The sequence below is a fragment of the Myotis yumanensis genome, unplaced genomic scaffold (genome assembly GCF_028538775.1).
Source record: "Myotis yumanensis isolate MYYU_CA2020_CCGP unplaced genomic scaffold, mMyoYum1.0.hap1 SCAF_6, whole genome shotgun sequence".
Lineage (NCBI taxonomy): Eukaryota > Metazoa > Chordata > Mammalia > Chiroptera > Vespertilionidae > Myotis > Myotis yumanensis.
In genome coordinates this window covers 10,620,193-10,641,766 of record NW_027223757.1, presented here as the reverse complement: position 1 = coordinate 10,641,766, position 21,574 = coordinate 10,620,193, and the positions used below count along the sequence as shown (strand labels likewise).

The following is a 21,574-nucleotide window of genomic DNA, read 5'->3' as shown; positions in this document are numbered from 1 at the left end:
TTCCTTTTCAATTTAGTGTCTGCACTAGGCGTTGGGGCACTTTTGGAAAATCACTATTTCTCCAATTTCAAGTTAGCTACCCTTTTTGACAGCTGCCCTTTGGTTCACCTTTGTTAAAAGCAACAGTGCTATATACTTCCCCATTCAAATACCACTGTGTGGAAAGCTCCATCTCAGACTCAACTTATTTATCCTCCTAGAGTAACATTTGAAGAGGTCAGTGTTCTGTTAATACTGGCAAGAAAAGAATGTAAAAGATTATAATCCTAAAACTGCAGAGTCAGTCTAGTAAAGAAACACGCCGTCTATTCAATTTCCTGTCATACACAGTGGGAAGAAGCTTAAGTCAGTACTAGTATATAGAAATAGCTTATTCTGCTCTGAAAATTCACACTTAAGAAAACAGTTATTTAAGCTCTTAATTATAAAATAGTTCTTAAGTTAACATTTAGAACTCACTGAGTAATTTAAATTGTGTTAAAATTGCTAATAATATCACCTACACCTTCAAATTCTGAACCAAGTGTGTAATTAACCCAAAATGTCCTGCCAGACAAAATATATTTTGAGAATTTTGTTGGTTTACTGTCCACCTGTGTTTATCCATGGATTATGTACCTGTCTTGTAAGAAAGAAAGAAAAATTGAAGAAACACATGAATTAGGCTAAAAACCCAAGCATCTAGGAAAGTTTGAGCAGCATCGTCAATTTCCATGCCTTAAATTTTTAATATGTTCTAGTGATAAAAATAAAGGATAGGCTCCTTAGTAAACTGTAACCTATAAATCAGTGCTATGTAATACCCTATTACTGAAAATATCCCTTTGGCGAGACCCTGACTTTCCCTGCCATGCTTTCATTTTGATTTACTTATAGAAATGACTGCCTATAAAGTTAACCACTCAAGATGTTAAAAAATAAATCAGTCCACTTAAGTATATATTAATACTAAACATTATTTTGCTCATTTATTTATTTCCTATTGAGAAAAACAAAAAGAATTCTCAAATTTTAGTTAATGATTTTGTTATATAAACCACCCAACTTTCAGCCATGTCTTCCTTAACAAAAAAAACTCTGCTACCATCATCGACACTTCTACTAGTTTACATGTCTATAGTTTGTGAGTACAATGCAAATGACATTCACAGTGATAGTCCCAAGGAATGCAAGATTCAGGATTATTAACTAAAAAAATGTTAACTAAACTTTAGGATGACAGTTGTTCACCACTGTGTTGCAATGTTTGGAAGAGCAGGCCGTCTTTGGAGGGCATGCATGGTAAACTGCAAAGAAAACAAATGCTACATTCTCTTCTCTTGCTTTTTGCCTTTTTATATGATGTATTTTGGAATAGATTATATCTGTACATGTTGCAGCACTCAAAGGGTAAAGACTAGCATACAATGAAAAGTGTCTCCTTCCCCACCCACCCCTCACCCACTCAATTCCTCTCCCAAAAGGCAACCTACTTACTAGTTTCCTACTATCTATATAATAAAAGCCTAAGTGACCATTATGGCAGAATGACCAGGATGACCAGTTGCTATGATGCCATTGACCACCAGGGGGCAGACGCTCAATGCAGGAGCTGCCCCCTTGTGGTTAGTGTGCTCCCACAGGGGGAGCGCCACTCAGCCAGAAGCCAGGCTCACGGCTGGCAAGCACAGCAGCGGTGGCGGGAGCCTCTCTCGCCTCTGCTGCAGGAGGGCTGTAAGGAATAAGCTGGCAGGCGGACATCCCCCAAGGGGTTCCAGACTGCAAAAGGGTGCAGGCCAGGCTGAGGGACAACCCCCTCCAGTGCACAAATTTCATTCACTGGGCCTCTAATCTTACATTAACATTATGAGATGTCCTGCTTTACATATACAATGATGTGTATGTCACACGAATGCTGTTTACCATATAACCTAGTCTACACACATTCTTTTTTCTACTAAATATATTTGGAGGTCTTTTCATATCAGTCTAAAACAAGGTGCCTCCAACTTTTTAATCATTCCTTAATGTCCCATTGTACATATGTATGAAAATGTGCCTAGTCCTTATTAATGAATATTTGAGCAGTTTCCTTCTTTTGCTATTATAAACAATGGTGTAAGCAGTGGTTCTCAACCTGTGGGTCACGACCCCTTTGGTGGTCGAACGACCCTTTCACAGGGGTCGCCTAAGACCATCCTGCATATCAGATATTTACATTACAATTCATAACAGCAGCAACATTATAGTTATGAAGTAGCAATGAAAATAATTTTATGGTTGGGTTCCAACATGAGGAACTGTATTTAAAGGGCCAGAAGGTTAAGAACCACTGATAGGATAATCCTGTATATACATTACCTGCACATGCAATTGTATCTTTAGAATAAATTCTTAAGACATAGAATTCTTGGGCAGAGAGCATGTACATTTAAAATTTTTAAAGTTTGCATTAATTTACACTTCCTGCAGCAGTTTCTATTTGCAATTTTTTATTATGAATGAGTGTACATTTTGCATAAGTTTAAAGCCATTTATAATTCCTTTTCTGTTAACTGTTTATTTCCTTTGCCCATTATTCAACTGGATTATTGCTTTGTTTTTAATAATATATTTTTAAATTAAATTTAATTTTCCATCACTATTTATCCCCTCTATGCCCTCTTCCACCTTTAATAATATTTTTAAATTTTTTTATTTCATTGATTTGAGAGGGGAGAGAGAGAAAGAGAGAGAGAGAGAGAGAGAGAGAGAGAGAGATCTACTTGTTGTTCCACTTATCTATGTATTCAATGGTTGATTCTTGTAGGTGCCCTGACTGGGGATCGAATCAGGACGATGCTCCAACTAACTGAAATACCGGGCCAGGGCTTGTTTTATTTGTTTTTTTAAATATATATACTTTTATTGATTTCAGAGAAGAAGGATGAGGGAGAGACAGAAATATCAATGATGAGAGAGTCATGGATCGGCTGCCTTCTGCATGCCCCTGACTGGGGACCGAGCCTGCAACCCGGGCATGTGCCCTTGATCGGAATCAAACCTGGGACCCTTCAGTCTGCAGGCCGACGCTCTAGCCACTGAGCCAAACCAGCTAGGGCCCAGGGCTTGTTTTAAATAATTTTTAAAGAAACTCTTATTTATTATGACTATTAGCACCTTGTCTATTACACAAGTTGGAAATTTTCCTCCCATTCTGTCTTTAATTTTGTTTGTATTTTTTGTTATATGCAGAATGTTTTTAATGTTGTCACATTCATACATCTTTTCTTTTATGGTTTCTGGGTTTGGGATCATACTTAGAAAGGCTTTCTGACTCCAGGATTAAATATCATACTCTAGGTCAGTGGTTCTCAACCTTCTGGCCCTTTAAATACAGTTCCTCATGTTGTGACCCAACCATAAAATTATTTTCGTTGCTACTTCATAACTGTAATGTTGCTACTGTTATGAATCGTAATGTAAATATCTGATATGCAGGATGGTCTTAGGCGACCCGTGTGAAAGGGTCGTTCGACTGCCAAAGGGGTCGCGACCCACAGGTTGAGAACCGCTGCTCTAGGTGCTTCCTTTTCCCTCACATCCTGTCCCCACTGCTGGCAGCTAGCACATTTCAAAAGAAATCCAAAAACTTTCAACAAAGTTGTGCAGAGAACAGTCAATGATATCAGTCTAAGATCTGTTTTAAATAGTCTCATTTTGAACAGAGGTTTCATTTTCCTACCCTGCATATTTGTGGCTGGGGAATGGTGAACTAGCTCAAAGTCATCAGGCATAAATCATTGGCTCATCACTCCAGTTTACTTCCTGTTATCACACCCCATCCTCTTAACAATTACATTACTGTCGTAAAGTCTAAAAAAATAGTCATCCCAAAGTCTGGTGGGGATTACAAATAAACTCTATGAGTCCATTCACTAGCTTATTGGAAATCAAGGTTAATTTAAATCCACCCAAATATTTGAATTCTATATTTAGAATCTTATATTTAAAGTAATATGGAAAACTAGGAAAAACAAGTTCAAGAAACATATTTAGCAGCTGAGTGTATATGAATGGAAGGTGGTGTTATTTATGTTTTAATGTACCTTTAATGTGCATTTAATGTAATAAGAATAAATGTACCTTTTCCTATATTCTGTTATAAAAAGAATTCCAATTATATAAAATCCTAGAAATCCAAGTATTCAAATACCAGTAATAAATATGCTCTGGATATCTTTATTACTATAAGAAAATGAAATGACTATATAAATGTATGTGAAAAATCATAATGAAAAAGTCCCTAATCTCTTTTTAGTAATTTATTTTTAATTGATTTTTAGAGAGAGAGGAAGGGAGAGGGGGAGAGAGAGAGAGAGAGAAACATCCATGTGAGAGTGAAACATCGATCGGCTGCTTCCTGCACGACCCTCTTCCAGGGACCCAACCCACAAGCTGGGCATATGCCCTGACTGGGAATCAAACCGGCAACCTTTAGGTTCATGGGATGATGACCAACCAACCAACTGAGCCACACTGGCCAGGGTGCTCCTAATTTCTTCATATTTTTTTTCTCAGGTTGTAAAAAGGTTTAAGATATTCCTAATAGAGAAAAAATATCACAACCAAACACTACTACAAATTGAGCCATGTTGCAGTAATGACACTTAGTAATAATCTTTCTTGATTTTATTATAATAAAATAAGTTACTACAGTTAATTTTTTGAGTGACTTATTTCCTAGGCTTATCCATAAAATGATCGCTTACCTTAGTATACATATTTTATATACAAAAATATGTGGCACCACAAAATGTTGATTACTAGCCATTAAAAATGGCAAACTCCCATTCCTTAAATTTGCCAAAAGGATGACTGTTTCTTGATGGCAGTTTTATAGGAAAAAAATAATCTATAAGTAATAGAACAAATTCATTCCGAACAACAAAATAATTAAAATTAAAAATTGGAAAAATACAGCATTATTGTTCTAATGTTATCTATATTGGTGACAATTCCTTCAAATATTATTCATGCCAGAGGCAGATTTAATATAAGTAACATAGCAGGAATTTTTATATTACTTCTAAATATTACTCAAAATAACAAAATCTAGTCTTCAGGAATTTCATATCAAAATGTGTATGACAGAACCATACACTTTTCCAAATAAACCTGAATATCCATGTTATTATTCACCATTTTCCCCACCATAAAACAGAGAAGAGTTACTACACATATCTGGGAGGATCTGCTTGATCTCCACATACTCGAAGTGACATGTGTGAAGAAACAAAGGCCATTAGAACAAGAAAATGTCTAGAGCTGGGTATGCAGAAGCTTGCATCTCCAGTCTGAAGAAGACAGTTAACAGAAATGAAAGGGAACAAGAAGTGCAGCGCCAAATTATATTTTCCAGGATGGGAAGAACACTATAAATTTATTTCACTGATTCCTTCCTGCTTACCTCTGAGCCACAGCCACAAACCTCTCTGAGTTTATTCTATCGAGATACTCATGGCGCTAAAGACACTTCTTACCATAAGCACAGAACTTAGTGTTCGTCCCCCACTATAAATAAAGGCTCTCATTTTCCTACACATGTTTATTTTCAGACTCCAACATATTCCCATAAAATTATCAGAAGCAAGTCAAAAGCTCATTTAACAAATTTTAAGAGTTAAAAATGAGGTGAAGAGTAGAAGCAGCATTGATGACATATCAAATAATTAAATATAAAATATGAACTCTGAAACTGAGCAGAAGATGCTTTCAGTAGACAAATTAGGTTCTGGTTTTTATGTTATTAAAAATAAGCTTTTTTAATTTAATGCAACCTCTACGACTGCTTTCCTAAGAATTTGTGCAGGTAACAACTTTTTAAAAAGGTTTTACAAAAAGCAAAAATGGCCTTGGCCAGGTGCTCAGTTGGTTGGGTATCTCCCTGTGCATCAGAAGGTCACCAGTTCAAGTCCCAGTCAGGGCACGTGCCTGAGTTGTGGGTTCGATCCCCAGTAGAGGACACGCAGGAGGCAGGAGATCAATGTTTCACCCTCACATTGATATTTCTCCTTTCCTCTCTCTCTAAAAAAAAAAAAAAAATCAATAAAAAACTTTAAAAAATAAATAAAAAGCAAAAATGATGTCTAATAAAACATTTTGTGGTATTCTTGTCTTTAAAAATCAAATTACTAAAATTGGTCCCATAAATTCTAAAAAATAACATGGAATACCTGTGAACTGTACTATTAATTTCATATTTTAGAAAGGGTACCCATTTAGCCCCCACAAATATTTTATAAATATAAAAGTAATAAGAATAATATCCTGTCATCAATCTCATTTGTATCATGCATTACAAATCAGCTTTGAAATAAAAATCTTTTTTTTGGGGGGGGGGGGGGTTATATCCAAGTAACTTCAAAATTTTCCTGAACAGGGGAATTCCTATATATTTTCTATCTCACATTGACAGTATTTTTCTCAGAAAATCACTTACTGAAACAATCAGGACCCTGTCCAAGGTTTTTCAGTAATGACATGCTGATCATAACCCTCACCTAGAAACAGTCTCCTGATGGAAACTCCAATAAAGAGAATGTGGTACTAGTTATTACTACATGAGAAGAAAATACATGTTACTTGAATTCAAATGCTGACTATAAACTTACATTAATGATAGATGTCGAACCTTTGCAAGTAAACTTAGAATTGCCAATTCTATAAAAAGAACAATCATCTATCTTTATTAGAGAAAGGAAAATAAAAAAGAAAAATTTGGTAAAACATTCTGCACCATCGTTCAGAGAAATGCCAGGCCTTTTTTTGAATATACAATGGTTTGGAGTCCCACTGAAAGTTGGGGAAAAAATAACATAAGTAACCTACTGGGTTTCAATGCGTTATTTTAAAAAATAGAATCTTTCCTGGCTGGATGATAGCAACATACAATGTTTAAGACACCATATATCTTCAAAACATATGAAAATCAATATGCAAAAGATGTAAGGAATATTAAAAAAATCAACAATAACAACAAAGAGACAACCCAAGAAACAATGCATAAAGATACAAAACAGGTATTTGAATACAAAAATGCATATAGATACACACAGGCTTTCGAAAGAATAAGCGCAAATCACCAATAAACATGAAAATATGCTCACCCTCATTAAATCAGAAATATACAAATAAAAATTTAATGAAGCAACATTTTACAACTACTGACTGGCAAACCTTAAAATCTAGATGATATCAAGTGGTTGTAACTCTTATGCCCTGCTGTGAAACATAAAATTACTTTAGCAAACAATTTGGCATTAGCCAGTAAAACAAAAATATGTATACTTAATATTCTACTCCTAGGTATACTCCCTAGAAAAATGATTTTGCAGGCAGTCTGGAAACATGTATAAAAATGTTTAAAGCAGCATAATTTTTAATGGCAAACAAATAAAACTAAGGTAGATATCCATCAGCAGATAAACAAATTCTGATATGCTCCTACCATTGAAAACTATATAGCCCTGCTGTGATAAACAACAGCCCTGGCTGGTGTGACTCAGCTGGTTGAGCATCGTCCTGTGCTCTGAAGGGTCGCCCGTGCCCAGGGTGTGAACTCAATCCCCTGTGGACATGTGTGCGGGAGGCGGCTTATCGATGTTTCTCTCTCACATTGGTGTTTCTTTCTCTCTCCTTCTCCCTTCCTTCCTCACTGTCTAAAAAAAATCAATCAAAATGTATTTTAAAAAATGAATAAACAGCCACACAGATCGATATGGGTAAATCTCAAAAACGTAATGTTGCATCAAAAAAGCAAGTTACAGAAACACACACAATATAATTCCTTTTAAGTAAAATTTTAAAACATGCAACAGAAAGTTATTATGGAATATATATGTGCATGTTTTGGAGGGTATACTATCTATGAAGACAGAGGGAATAATAGACAAATTCATCAGAGTTATCTATCCAGGGACACAGGTAAGTGTCTATGCAGACAGGGAAGTACACATAGGGGCTTCAAAAATTAGGGGTAGTGTAGGTTTCTTAATCTGGGTAGCAGATACATGTATGTTCACTGTATTCATATTCTTTGCTTTTCATATAAAACAATTATATATACTATGTTTTATCAAAGTATTTCCAACCGTAATTATTGAAAAAGGGGTCCTCGTTCTTGAAAAGCAATGGTGCAAGGCAGAAAAGGGAACTAGGCACGAGGTGGCCAGAAGAGCAAAGGTGTGTGTTAACATTTCAGCCACAGTTTATAAGGGATGGAACACAAATTGACTGATTAAAGTAACAATTGGAGGAAATTAAACAAAAGAGGAATGTTTAAAATACCAGATAGTGTGCTCTTGTGGAAAATGCCAGTGGATCTTTAAATTTGACTTTCAAACTCTTCGCTCAGCCAACTACTGGCTTATTGAACCTATGCAATCCCTTAACCTCTTGGGCTTCAGTTCAGTTCCCTTACATACAAAGAAAGAATGATAATATCTATCATAAAAGGTTCTTGTGGATCAAATGAGAAAAGCAAAGTCCCTGACACATAGAAGATGTTCAATAAATGCAAGTCCAATCTGAAGACGTTAAATTAGATCGAATTAGAGTGATTATCACAGAATGCTATTGAAGAAATGACCCACAGAAGACTCAACCGCCTTACAAAGACAGAACACTTTTATACAAATGGCCCTCACCTCGATGAAATTAAAAAGCAATTATAAACTAACATTTACCAATGTGAGAAATTAAGCTTAATGAAAAAAACCCAAAATCAGTACTAGAGACAAAAATGGGAAATATCGAAATACCTATTCTAATTCTTTGAACATCATAGTTGCAATCATTTTTAACTCATGCTAAATATAAAATACTATATAAATATGAAGATCCAGAAATGAAATTCTAAATGCATTTTATTAATGTAAATTAGTGCAGCTCTTTGCAAAATCAAGCATAGATTCTAATACCACTCCATCAGCTCCACTCAGAAATTTAGTCTAAATACTAAACACAAATAATGAAACTGCTATGAACTCACCAGAGGATATGCTTATTGATTTTAAAGAAAGGGGAAGGCAGGAGAGAGGAGGGGGGAAGAGAGAGGTAGGGGGGAGGGAGACATCAATGCGAAAAAGAACTTTGAATGGCCGCCTTCCATACGTGCTCCAACTCTGGATCAAACCTGCAACCTAGGCATGTGCCCTGACTGGGAATCGAACCCAAAACCTCTCAGTATAGGGGACGATGCTCCAATCAACCAAGCCACACTGGCCAGGGCAATATTTGAATTCTTTATGCTGTATTTGACAATTTAAAAATGAGTTTTCTATTTGAAAGGCAGGAGTAAACTAAAGATAGGAATTAGATGAATCTTTAGCTCAAAGTTGAGTTATTTTCAACATATTAAATCTAAAGAAATATTAGCATTGGAAGAAGTAGGTCAAAGGTTATCTAGGATATAAGAGAGATCAAATTATAAATCAATTCATAAAAAGCTTGCTATCTTTTTTAAAAAACCATAAAACTCTACGAAGTTGAGAATCCCACATTAAGGTTTCCCCATTTAGGGGATCAAAGGCTAAGTAGACTATGACCGAGCATTACTTAAACTGAAAACTCGGGGATGACTTAATTGTCAATATGAGCAAGTTCACAGCTGCACAGGCATCAGTCTTGAAGGGGACTTTCTTGGGACCTGTGTTACCACCTGCAAGAACTGTGCTTTGCGCCCTGTAGGTACTTCGCACCTCACAGGTCGGTGACACCCGTGGCGCTGTTCTGAAGCATGGCATTAAACAGGGGGCAAGAGATTCAAGTAAAGTGTCACCCTGTGACTCCCCAATTAACACTTTAATTCTCCTTCCATTTTAGCAGAGACTGAATGTGAAGACCAAACTTGTAAACGGAGTAGGAATGTGTCTAAATGGCCTAGATTAGAACCTATTGGGGGGCCAAGCTCCTTGAAGATTTTAGGCCAAGGCGCTAAGCAACTCTGTATTTATAAATGGGCAAGTTACTATGGACAGACAATGATGTCATTAAGCACCTGGCGCACAAAACCATGAATTCTTTAAGTCACGTAGCAGTTTCTGTATCGTAGAAAATGGAACATAAAGCCCTTGTTCAAACTTCTTAAATGACTCTCAGTTTTTCTTGACCTTGCCTGAAGTGTCAGAGGTTTTCATAAACACCTGTTTTTTGCATGAATTTCTCCTTTCAAACCCTCAGCAGGTATCTTACCACTAAACCACATTAGACTATTTACACAAATAGATCATTTTTAGCTTTTGGGCTCTGTAATAGCACCCACGAATGTTCTTTTTCAGGAGGAATGAGGTATCGCTAGGTAGTGGAAGCTGTGGGTCTCCAAGTGCCCTAATTAAACTCCTGGGCACTGTCCCCATTTCCACTGCTAAAAGACTGAAGGATCAGAGGAACAGGAAAATCAGTATCCTGCTTGGGTAAGGAGATGAACACGTTAACTTAGTCGGTGGTGTTTTCCCTCAATGGGCTCTCTCACCAACAGCCCTTCACTTCAGAATTTAACTTGATTAAATATTAGGGAATGAGACATTCCTAAGAGAGAAACTGGTTTCCTCATCTGAAGAACGAAATGATGACTTAAATGACCTTTAATGTATCTTACAGCTCCAAGTCTGTATGAAAACAATCATATTCTGAATCAAAATGTATGTATCTTACTGGGAAATGTTACACTTAAAAAATCCTTATAAGCAAACTAAAAAAACAAATGACCACTGGAAAAAAATATGTGTAAACCATAATCACAGAAAAGAGGTTCATATTTCTAAGATATAGAACACTTAGGAAAAGCGGGCTAGGAATATGGTCCGAACTCTATGAAAAGATGCTCTACCACGTGCTTAGCAAGAAGAATATGTGTACCATGCATGCTTTCTTTAGCCTTTTCCCTGTGGATGGTCATCAAAATTACAACTAGACTAAGATCCCAATTTTTACCTCAAAAATGGACAAAAATCTAACAACATATCCTATTGGGGAGGCTGTGGGTGAACAGGTGCTGTCACACTGGTGGAAATGCAAAATAATACACTGCCTATAGAGGACAACTGAATGATATATAACAAAATTACATATACATTTATCTGTAACTCATGAATCCCAGTTGTAAGAATCTTTCCCAAAGACATTCAGACAAAAATATATATACACAAACGAAATTATTCACTTTAGTAATGTTTGTATTAGCAAAAGAGAGGAAACACCACAGATGACCATCAACAGGGAAAAGGCTGAAAAAAAACCATGGTACACTCATACAACGGAGTACTATGCAGCTGTAAAAAGGAATGTGGACCATCTGTACATAATGATCTCCAAGATAAAGTTACATAAAGAGAGGCAAAACTCTATATGCATAATATGACATTTATCTGAGAAATTGAGAGGGGATATGAATGAATTATATTTTAAATAGATATTTATTTTTTAAATAATATAAGCTTTAAAATTTTTTTAAAAATGTTCCTTATAGAAGGAGGTGAAATACAGGGCGAATAGGGAGTAACTGGAGCCAGACGCCTCTGCATGCTCCCTGTTTGATAAATCTGACTTGGGAAATATGCAACGTAGGCTGGAGCCGGCTTGTACTGTTCCCTGGCCAACGTTCAGGTGTTTTGGGAGCCAGTTACCCTGACCTTGGTAGCTTGAAATTGGCTATGGTGGGAGTGCACAGGCATGCACTGTAACTATTCTCTCTACCTCTATATAAGACAAAATTTCTATAATAAAGTTAGAAACCGTATGAACAAAAACAACAGAATTATGTAGCTAATTCTAACAAGCGGGTCCTAGAACACTGACATAAGACTAAGGCATGAGAAATTAGAAATCCATGATGATCACCTAGGGAGCTTTGCAAAATATAGTCTCTGAACCACCACTGTCTTAATAAACCGCAAAGACTGAGATAACTCTGTCATATTCCTCAGGACTGTGCAAGTGGTGAAAAGATTGAGAACCACTGTAAACACTATTAAGGGCTGTTCATTATTCATCTAGTTTTTATCTCCATACCTGACACTAAATGGTACTCAAGTAGTATTTGGTGAATTAATGAATGACCCTGGGAAATGAAAATAAATAGGCAAACTTAATGGAGCTAAATGGTTGATGGGCAAAAAACATTATATTTGATAATCACCTGGCCGGGTGAGTCAACTGGTTGAAGCTCTGTCACATAAATCAAAAGGTTGCAGGCTCTATCCCCGATAGGGGCACGTATGGGAGGCAAGTGATCGAAGTTTTTTTCTCTCTCTCTATTCCTCTCTTTCTAAAAACCAAAAAACATATCCTCGGGTGAGGAATTAAGAATTTTTTTTAAATCACTTAGGTTACTGAGTTTAAAGAGTAGGCTCTCTGTTTTAAGTGGAATGGCTTTTTGTCATAAAGCCACAGACCAGTCACTTCAAACAACTACAAGTAAACTCCCAGAATAAAAATAGTTTTAAATACACAATTGGGTGGGGTGTGGCTAGCAAATATTCTGATTCTACAATCTGTTTGGACAAGACATTGCTTCTTATGTGACTAACAAAGCAAACAGTAGTCCGATTCCCTGTGCTGAAATTAATACACTATTTGCAAAAAGGGTTGAACGTCGCAGGCTTGTTCAATAAAGACACCACATTTCCCAAAGCTAAAGGGGAATACAGAATGACAGATACCCACATATATTTACATATCCCACAAGAAGGTGTATGACCACCTGGTATGGATTTTGTCTCCCACAAGTACTTAATGAAGCCAAACCCACTATCTGATTACGGGAAAGAGAATTAATACCTTGAATTCTAATATTCTAATTTTAAAGCTGGGAGGAGCTTAAAAACCTAGTCCAACCCTTTCATTGTGTCGATGAACAAGCACCTACAAGAGGTTAAGGTAAAAAGCTCTAAAAGTAGTTACAGTTGCCACAGATGAACAAAGAGTCTATGTAGGTGCACAGCTAGGTATGGAGAGCTGCGAATAAATCTCAACTTTCGCATGAATGGCATCTAAAGGGTATCAATCTCAATCATAAGCAAATAAGTGTGTGTAAAACCGTATGTACACACAAAAATACTAGAACTGTACTTCCAATAACTCCTTTCAAACAAATTCTTCAGCCTAACATTCAAGAGCATCCACAATGTTACCCGAATGACTTTTCCAAAATCTTGTCCAAATGAACCATAAGCAGATAGAAGGCGGCAACTTTCTCTCACTTACCTTTTGTGGTCCCTTACAGACATAGAGCAGTACATGTAATCATTACAAAAGCTACTCCATAGAAAATTTCCAAATGATTAAAAAAAAAAACTTTTCAATTCTTCTGTTAATCTGAACTGATATAAAGTCATGTTTCATGTGTATCAATGAGTATTATACAAACATCCTATATAATAAAAGGCTAATATGCAAATCAACTGAATGGCAGAATGACCGGTCGCTATGACATGCACTGACCACCAGGGGAGCACCACTCAGCCAGAAGCCAGGCTCACAGCTTGTAAGCGCAGCGGAGGTGGCGGGAGCCTTTCTCTCCTCCGCAGCAGTGCTAAGGATGTCCAACAGCTGTCAGTTGGACATCCCCCAAGGGCTCCCAGACTGCACGAGGGCACAGGCCGGGCTGAGGGACACCCCACCACCAAGTGCATGAATTTCGTGCACTGGGCCTCTAGTATAGGATAATGTAGATTTTTAAAAAATATGGTAACCAGTAAAAGGTTTAAAAGTGAGAGTTAGGAGGAAGAGAGGCAGTTAGATGAGTTACCATTTACCTTTCTACAGGTGCTAATCAGGCTTTGTTTAAAAGACAGAAAATTGTATGCAGGGGAGGAGGAAAGGAAAGGAAAGGACAAAGAACAAACTTTTATTCTGTTCACTGGCCAGACATTCAATTATTTCCATTGCTGGTCAATCCTGAATCCATATCACTCTACTTCTAAAGAGATTTTTTAAAAGATGTATCTACGCCTATGTATGAAATACTCCTTTCGTCTATTTCACCTTCACCTGTTAGCCCCAAAATCATGCAATTAAATAAGATACAAAAATTAGTCTTTCAACTTTCTATCTTTATTAGTTTCTTCAGGATTCCTCAAACCTATTTTAAGAGTCTCCTAATTGTTGAAGAGAATACTAACTACACTGAAAATTACAATGATAACATTTAGTGTTATCTTTAGGAGAAAATTTTTCTAATTGGGCTGATTCAAGATTCCTGATGGAAATTCCAATATTTTTAAAATGCTGGAAGCAAAGTTTAAAGAATGTATTTTCTTTTAAAGTGAGCAGAGCAACATCATTTAAATAGACATAATATGACATTATCAAGTTAAGGTTTTTCTGTAATCTCTACTGCAACTCTAAAATCCAAAAGTAAGCAATAAAACCTGAAGTCATTTACTGAACAATGTGCTGTGAATAAACTAAAACCTTCAGGATAATTATATTGCTATCTCTACCATCAAATTCATGGGTATCTTGCTCTGTCTGAAAAATTTTAAGTAGTTAACATGTAAAACTTGAAATATTCATTTGCTACCATATTTAAAATTTCTCTTAATAACTTCTGAGGAGTTACACTCAAATCCGAAAATACAAGACAGCCTACCTACATTTTCACCACTATGTTACTCCAAGGCTAAAAACAAGTCAGAATTGGGGTAAGCTATTTTCATAAAAATTTAGGAACATTCATGGACACATTGATGGCTTTATGTAATAATTGAAGAATTTAGATGCTGTTTAAATCCACACTCCCCTCCAAAAAAGACTTCTTCCCTTTATATACTACCAAACATTTTCAACCAAATAACACAAGAATGTGGTTTTCAAAAATATAACGAGGGCAGTATCATCCCATCATGAACAAACTTAAACATCTGAGTAATATAACTTCTAAAATAAAATTACAGAAAAAGATGGTGTACGGTTACAACTATTAATATATATTTAAGACAAAGACTTTATTTTTCAATAAGAAAACAAGGAGAAAGACAGTCCAACCTGATCTTGTATGTCTGCCCAATAGAACTTTCCACCATAATTACTTCCACTGGGGGAGGAGCTTAAGCTCAGGGTGACCTCATGTAGTAGAAGGAAACCAGTATAAATACAGCAGGACAGCTCTGGAGGGAGCATCCTCTGCATTGCTCACCTGGGAACAGGAGGGCTCAGACAGCGACCAAGAAACCATTCCGGGAACTCCCAGTGCTCACTCAGGTAAGAATATGGCTCAATGCTCACAGGTGGACTTCCGTGTCAGCTTGCTTGGAAATAACTACTTGGGTTAATGAATTAACTACTTGGATTTTGTGATTTTAAAAAATGGCTTTCCACTAAAATGCACTCAGAAAGTTTAATTTGCTTCAGTCTCTATAAAAGACAGTCCTAGTAAAACAGGATTTGCAAAAACTAATGCCCTAATCTGAATTTCAGTGTATTTTTAAATTACTGGATATTTTTGTCTAGGTCAAAGATCCGGAATTATTTAATACAGACATTCAATTATAGTTTCTGTTTCTTTCTTTTTTTACTTCATTTTTACTTGATTATTGGTTTCTCAAAACATACATTCATTTAACTAAGAAATCATAACTCATTAATTATTAAATATACTCAAAATATATACAGTAAGATTAAAAAAAATAGGTATCTCTATAAGGAATCCATCTGTACAACATTAGAAAAATAAAATGGGTCAATAAACAGAGTGGAACGAAATCATTCTTTTCTGTTTTTCAGAATCCATCTGAGAACATGCTGCCACCAATAGCCCTTTTGCTGCTAATGTCCTTGAACTTGGTTCATGGAGTGTTTTATGCTGAGAGATACCAAACACCTACAGGCATAAAAGGCCCAGCATCCAACACCAAGACACAGTTCTTCATTCCTTATGCCATCAAGAGTAAAGGTAAGCTGAACTGTTTATGTTGCTTGATTAACTAGTTGGTTGTTGCTTTCTACAATCTAATGATCTCTTTAACAAAATGCTACTAACTCTGGTGTTAAATTATTTTCAAACTCTGGAATTAGCCCAAAATGATTTTTGGAAAAAGTAGGTCTATTTAAGAACATTAATATTCTTTGCACAGTAAGTATAACAGAAAGATATACCTGAACTTTTTAATGTATGGAAAATTTTTCCTTTAAAAGATGCTTTTGCATAAACAACTATCATAATCTAGAAATACTAATCCAATCAAAATTACTCACATTGAAAATGGTTTAAATAAAATGATAAGTGCACAAAAAAAGGGTAGGAGGTTTATATATCTGTTCAGCTTTCTTGGCTCCTGTAAGAGTACCGAGAAAATGTTTAATAAAGTGCTAACAGATCTTCAAAGAGCAATGATTAGGGTTCATATTCACTAATTCCATTTACTAACATCTGACCCATGCTGCCTGTAAAGCATCTACTGAATTAAACTGAATAATCTGAACTGATTGGAGGATTCAAATTTCTTTCCATAGTATTTTCTCATTATAGTTATATATTTTATCCCATAAAGAAAGCTAAGGATATTTGCCATTCCTTAACAAATGCCTTTGGAGACAACAATTTTGAGCAAGTTAAACGTGTAGGATTATCTGTTAAAGAAGACAGTTGAAATGTAAAATATTTCATAAAAGGTAGCTTAATGTTTAAAAATAAATGCACAGATGTACAACAGATACTCTTGAATGTCTCAAACTGCAAATGAAATAAGAGAAAGATATGTTAGGAAAGAAAGAAGAAAAGATAAGGAAGCCTGCTACTTGAAGCAATAAATGGTATTCTGAAATGCTATGACAAGCAGCCCGAGGTTATACTCTTTATGATCACAAATTCAGACTTTTTATAGTTCACCAAGATCATAAGAAACGGTTTTAAATTAAAAATAAAATGCACCATTTTTAGAAGGTTAAAAATATTTCTATCTCCCCATCTTAATTTACTATATAATCTTGGCTAATTTTTGCAGAGGAAAAATATGTTTCTTGTTTACAAGTAAAAAGTTGAGAAGCTGTATTTTAACTATTAAATCCACCTTAACTTCTACTTGATTATATAAGGGAGGAACTCAGTATATCATCACCCCACTGGCAGGCACTGTACACTGAAAGAAGACAAAAGCCCACAATCTCCAAGTAAAACATGAAGCTAACAGACACACACCGTGCACATCTGTTCAGCACAGGCTAAAAGAGAGATCAGCCAAAACACACCAAATTATGTTTCTGAAACTCTATTAAACAGAAAATTATTTTAATGTAAATTATGCAACCAGGTATTTAAACATAATATGTAATTTTATTACCATCTTTATTAGCTGTTAAAGAAGTTTTCTGAGAAAGAATGAATATTTTCTGTAGCTGTTTGTGATGATTACAGCCTAAAGATTCTTTGACATGGTATTACTTCCCTAATGGTATATCCCAGTGCCCGCAATACTGTTATATCCCACCTCTGAATGACTAAAATAGCTTGGACATCTCTTACCATACTTACAGCAGCTCTCATAGGTTGCACCCTCTGCTCCTCCCACAATTGTGGTTCAATAGCACTTTCCACATAAAAAATAATGAATAAGTGATTTTTAAAATATATTTTTATTGATTTCAGAGAGGAAGAGAGAGGAAGAGAGAGAAAGATCAATGATGAGAGAATCATTGATTGGCTGCTTCCTGCACGTCCCCTACTGGGGATTACCGAGCCTGCAACCCGGGCATGTGCCCTTGACCAGAATTGAACCCGGAACCTTCGGCCTGCAGGCCAAAGCACTATCTACTGAGCCAAACCGGCTAAATAAGTGATTTTTTTAGTTTAAATGTATTATGAGAAGTAGTTAGCTCAAATGAACCCATAGCACTATGACATCAACAATATTTATGTGCATTTATCAAGGAAAACTTTAGATAAGCATTTTAACACTACTTTATGTACCTCTCCCTTTAGGTCTAATTCTCTAACTCTTTGTTTCAATTTTAAGTCTATAACAGAGACTGCAGGAGTGCACAGTATGTGCTGAGATTAAAAATAAAAATTCAACTTAAATCTAAAACCTGTGTTTAGCAGGGCCATGGCTGGTGTAAATTAGAATTAAGGGCATTTCTAATTTATGTCTTATAGAACAGCTTTTGTGAGGGAAAATTGTTAGCATTCCTAAATATTTTCCCATTTATCTTGCACTTGTCTTTTTTCTTCCTTTTCTGTAAGATACTGTTTTTCTTTCTTTTCTTCCTAGGAAGATGATTTTCCCAAAATAAATGTAATAAATTTGCTTCCACTGCACTCTTATTATACTAGTACAGTGATGGAGAACCTTTTGAGCTTGGCGTGTCAGCATTTTGAAAAACCCTAACTTAACTCTGGCCTAACTTAACTCTGGTCCATGTCACTTATAGAAATTTTTTGATATTTGCAACCATAGTAAAACAAAGACTTACATTTTTGATATTTATTTTATATATTTAAATGCCATTTAACAAAGAAAAATCAACCAAAAAAAAGAGTTCGCGTGTCACCTCTGACACGTGTGTCATAGGTTCGCCATCACTGTACTAGCAGATGGATTCTTCAAAACCCCAGCTTATTTTCATGGGTCATTAGGTTGTAATGAAAGTATTATGGTAGCCGTAGTCTTGTAAAACCATGTTATCCGGCAGTGTTTTTAAAAACCATATAAAATGTACTGTCTAAAACCATTTAAGACTGATCAGCCAAAAAGGACTTACTGCTCTGTCCTGATTCACATCTCCAGAAGCAATGATTATCCTTAGTGTTACTAACAATACCCCCTCTCTGGGTGTGTGTGTTGGGCATGTCTTTTAGGTATACCAGTAAGAGGACAGCAAGGTTCTCCCGGTCCACCAGGCCCCGCTGGACCTCGAGGGCACCCAGGCCCCTCTGGGCCACCAGGAAAACCAGGCTATGGAAGTCCTGGACCCCAAGGAGAGCCAGGGTTGCCAGGACCACCGGGACCATCAGGCATGGGGAAGCCAGGCACACCGGGACTGCCAGGAAAACCAGGGGACAGAGGACCTTATGGACCAAAAGGAGATGTTGGACCAGCTGGTTTACCAGGACCACGGGGCCCACCAGGACCACCTGGAATTCCCGGCCCGGCTGGAATTTCTGTGTCAGGAAAACCTGGACAACAGGGACCGCCAGGAGCCCCGGGACCCAGAGGCCTTCCTGGAGAAAAGGGTGTACCAGGAGTCCCCGGTGTGAATGGACAGAAAGGAGAAACCAGATATGGTGCCCCAGGCCGTCCAGGTGAGAGGGGCCTTCCCGGTCCTCAAGGGCCCATGGGACCTCCTGGCCCTCCTGGAGTGGGAAAAAAGGGTGAAAATGGGTTTCCAGGGCAGCCAGGCATCAAGGGTGATCGGGGCTTTCCAGGAGAAAGGGGGCCAATTGGCCTACCAGGCCCCCAAGGTCCTCCTGGGGAACGAGGACCAGAAGGCACTGGAAAGCCGGGAGCCGCCGGAGCCCCAGGCCAGCCAGGGGTCCCAGGAACCAAAGGTCACCCCGGGGTTCCGGGAATAGCGGGACCCCCAGGGCCTCCTGGCTTTGGGAAACCAGGCTTGCCAGGCCTTCAGGGACAAAGAGGACCTCCCGGCCTTCCAGGAGGCCCGGGTGCCAAAGGGGAGCAAGGCCCGGCAGGCCGTCCCGGGGAGCCAGGTCTGGCTGGACCCCCTGGAAATGTGGGACCCCAAGGACCAAAGGGCACCCCGGGCCACCATGGAATGCCAGGCCCTAAAGGTGAGGCAGGGCCACCTGGGCCTGCAGGACGCCCGGGGATTAAGGGAGAAAGGGGTCCCTCCGGCTTAGATGGGAAACCAGGGTACCCGGGAGAGCCCGGTCTCGATGGTCCCAAGGGCCACCCAGGGCTGCCAGGACCCAAAGGTGACCCTGGAGTAGAAGGACCTCCTGGTCTCCCAGGCCCTGCAGGCCCCGCAGGAGCAAAGGGAATGCCTGGACACAATGGTGAGGCAGGTCCCAGAGGTGCTCCTGGAATACCAGGCACCAGAGGCCCCATTGGGCCACCCGGCATTCCAGGGTTCCCTGGATCTAAAGGGGATCCGGGGACTCCAGGTCTTCCTGGCCCAGCTGGCATAGCAACTAAGGGCCTCAATGGACCCACAGGGCCACCTGGGCCTCCAGGTCCGAGAGGCCACGCCGGAGAGCCGGGCCTTCCAGGGCCCCCCGGTCCTCCAGGGCCCCCAGGGCAGGCAGTCGCTCCTGAAAGCTTCACAAAGGCGGGCCAAAGGCCTAGTATTTCGGGGATGCCCCTTGTTAGTGCCAACCAGGGTGTGACAGGAATGCCCGTGTCTGCTTTCTCCGTTATCCTCTCCAAAGCTTACCCAGCAATAGGTGCTCCCATCCCATTTGATAAGATTTTGTATAACAAGCAACAGCATTATGACCCGAGAACTGGAATCTTCACCTGCAAGATTCCGGGAATCTACTATTTCTCCTATCACGTGCATGTGAAAGGGACCCATGTTTGGGTAGGCCTGTATAAGAACGGCACCCCCGTCATGTACACGTATGATGAATACACCAAGGGCTACCTGGACCAGGCTTCGGGCAGTGCCATCATCGACCTCGCAGAAAATGACCAGGTGTGGCTCCAACTGCCCAACGCCGAGTCCAATGGCCTGTACTCCTCTGAGTACGTCCACTCATCTTTCTCAGGATTCTTAGTGGCTCCGATGTGAGCATATTCGCACGAAGCTAATATAAATCTGCTTGAAAAGGCATTCCCCAACGTCGCCCACCCCACAAAATGCGTATGGACGTAGGCTGAAAAAGATAGCAGTCATTTCAATACAGATTTGAGCTTTCAGACCAACAAGTTTTCCCTCTGAAAAGCGAGCAGCAATGGTAACCAATAGGAGAAGACCCTGTCAAATTCCTAGTCAGCAGTCCTAAGACATTTCAAGTTTTCTGTGAAGTCCTTCAGTACTTAAAAATCTCACCATAAAAGTCCTGCTAAGCCAAAATACAAAATGATCACAAAACCCTGATCCGTGATGCTACATCACGTTAAATTTGATTTCAGAATCTCAGCATTTCCTTTCAAAATAAGCCTGTTTTCTAACAGTTAACAGAACTTCTAGGAAACATTCAAGAGGTATATCTGTATAGGACTTAAATACTTGAATATTCAAATTTAGAAGACATTCTATATCATAGGATCTTTCTGATGGTGCATTACTCAAAGGCTTAAATGGCCCCTTGTGAAAAAATCTATTCATATATAGAGGTGCATATAGATTTTTTTATGGCTCTCATAAAAAACTCACAAAATATAATGTTAAAATTAACCAGAAATGCAAGGTGCTTTGGTTATGAACCTTTACAAACTTTTCTGTGATTGCAGAAAAGCTTTCTATATACCCTTCACAACTTGGAAGCTGGTGTCTGACCTAATGTATTTATTTAACACAAGTATAATTAATTTGATTTAATTCCTTTATTGAGTTTTATATCAGATGATTTTGTGGGTTTACAGTATGTACCTTGTGCCTCCCATTCCAGTGAAATTATAACTAATGTCAAAGGTTTCAAAATCTGCCTAGAAATGAA

General features: G+C 38.1%; 2 protein-coding genes across 4 annotated transcripts in view; one reads left to right on the top strand and one right to left on the bottom strand.

Moving 5' to 3' along the window:
* COL10A1 (collagen type X alpha 1 chain) overlaps positions 1 to 20,762 on the top strand; it is a 31,686-nt gene extending 10,924 nt beyond the window's left edge. Inside the window, exons 2-3 of the mRNA XM_070417503.1 lie at positions 15,745 to 15,913; positions 18,815 to 20,762. Coding sequence (XP_070273604.1) covers positions 15,760 to 15,913; positions 18,815 to 20,703 — 2,043 coding nt within the window. The 5' untranslated portion in view covers positions 15,745 to 15,759 and the 3' untranslated portion in view covers positions 20,704 to 20,762. The remainder of the gene's footprint in view (positions 1 to 15,744; positions 15,914 to 18,814) is intronic.
* The window catches only part of NT5DC1 (5'-nucleotidase domain containing 1), a 101,671-nt gene that overhangs the window by 61,737 nt on the left and 18,360 nt on the right, over positions 1 to 21,574 (bottom strand). The window lies entirely within an intron of this gene.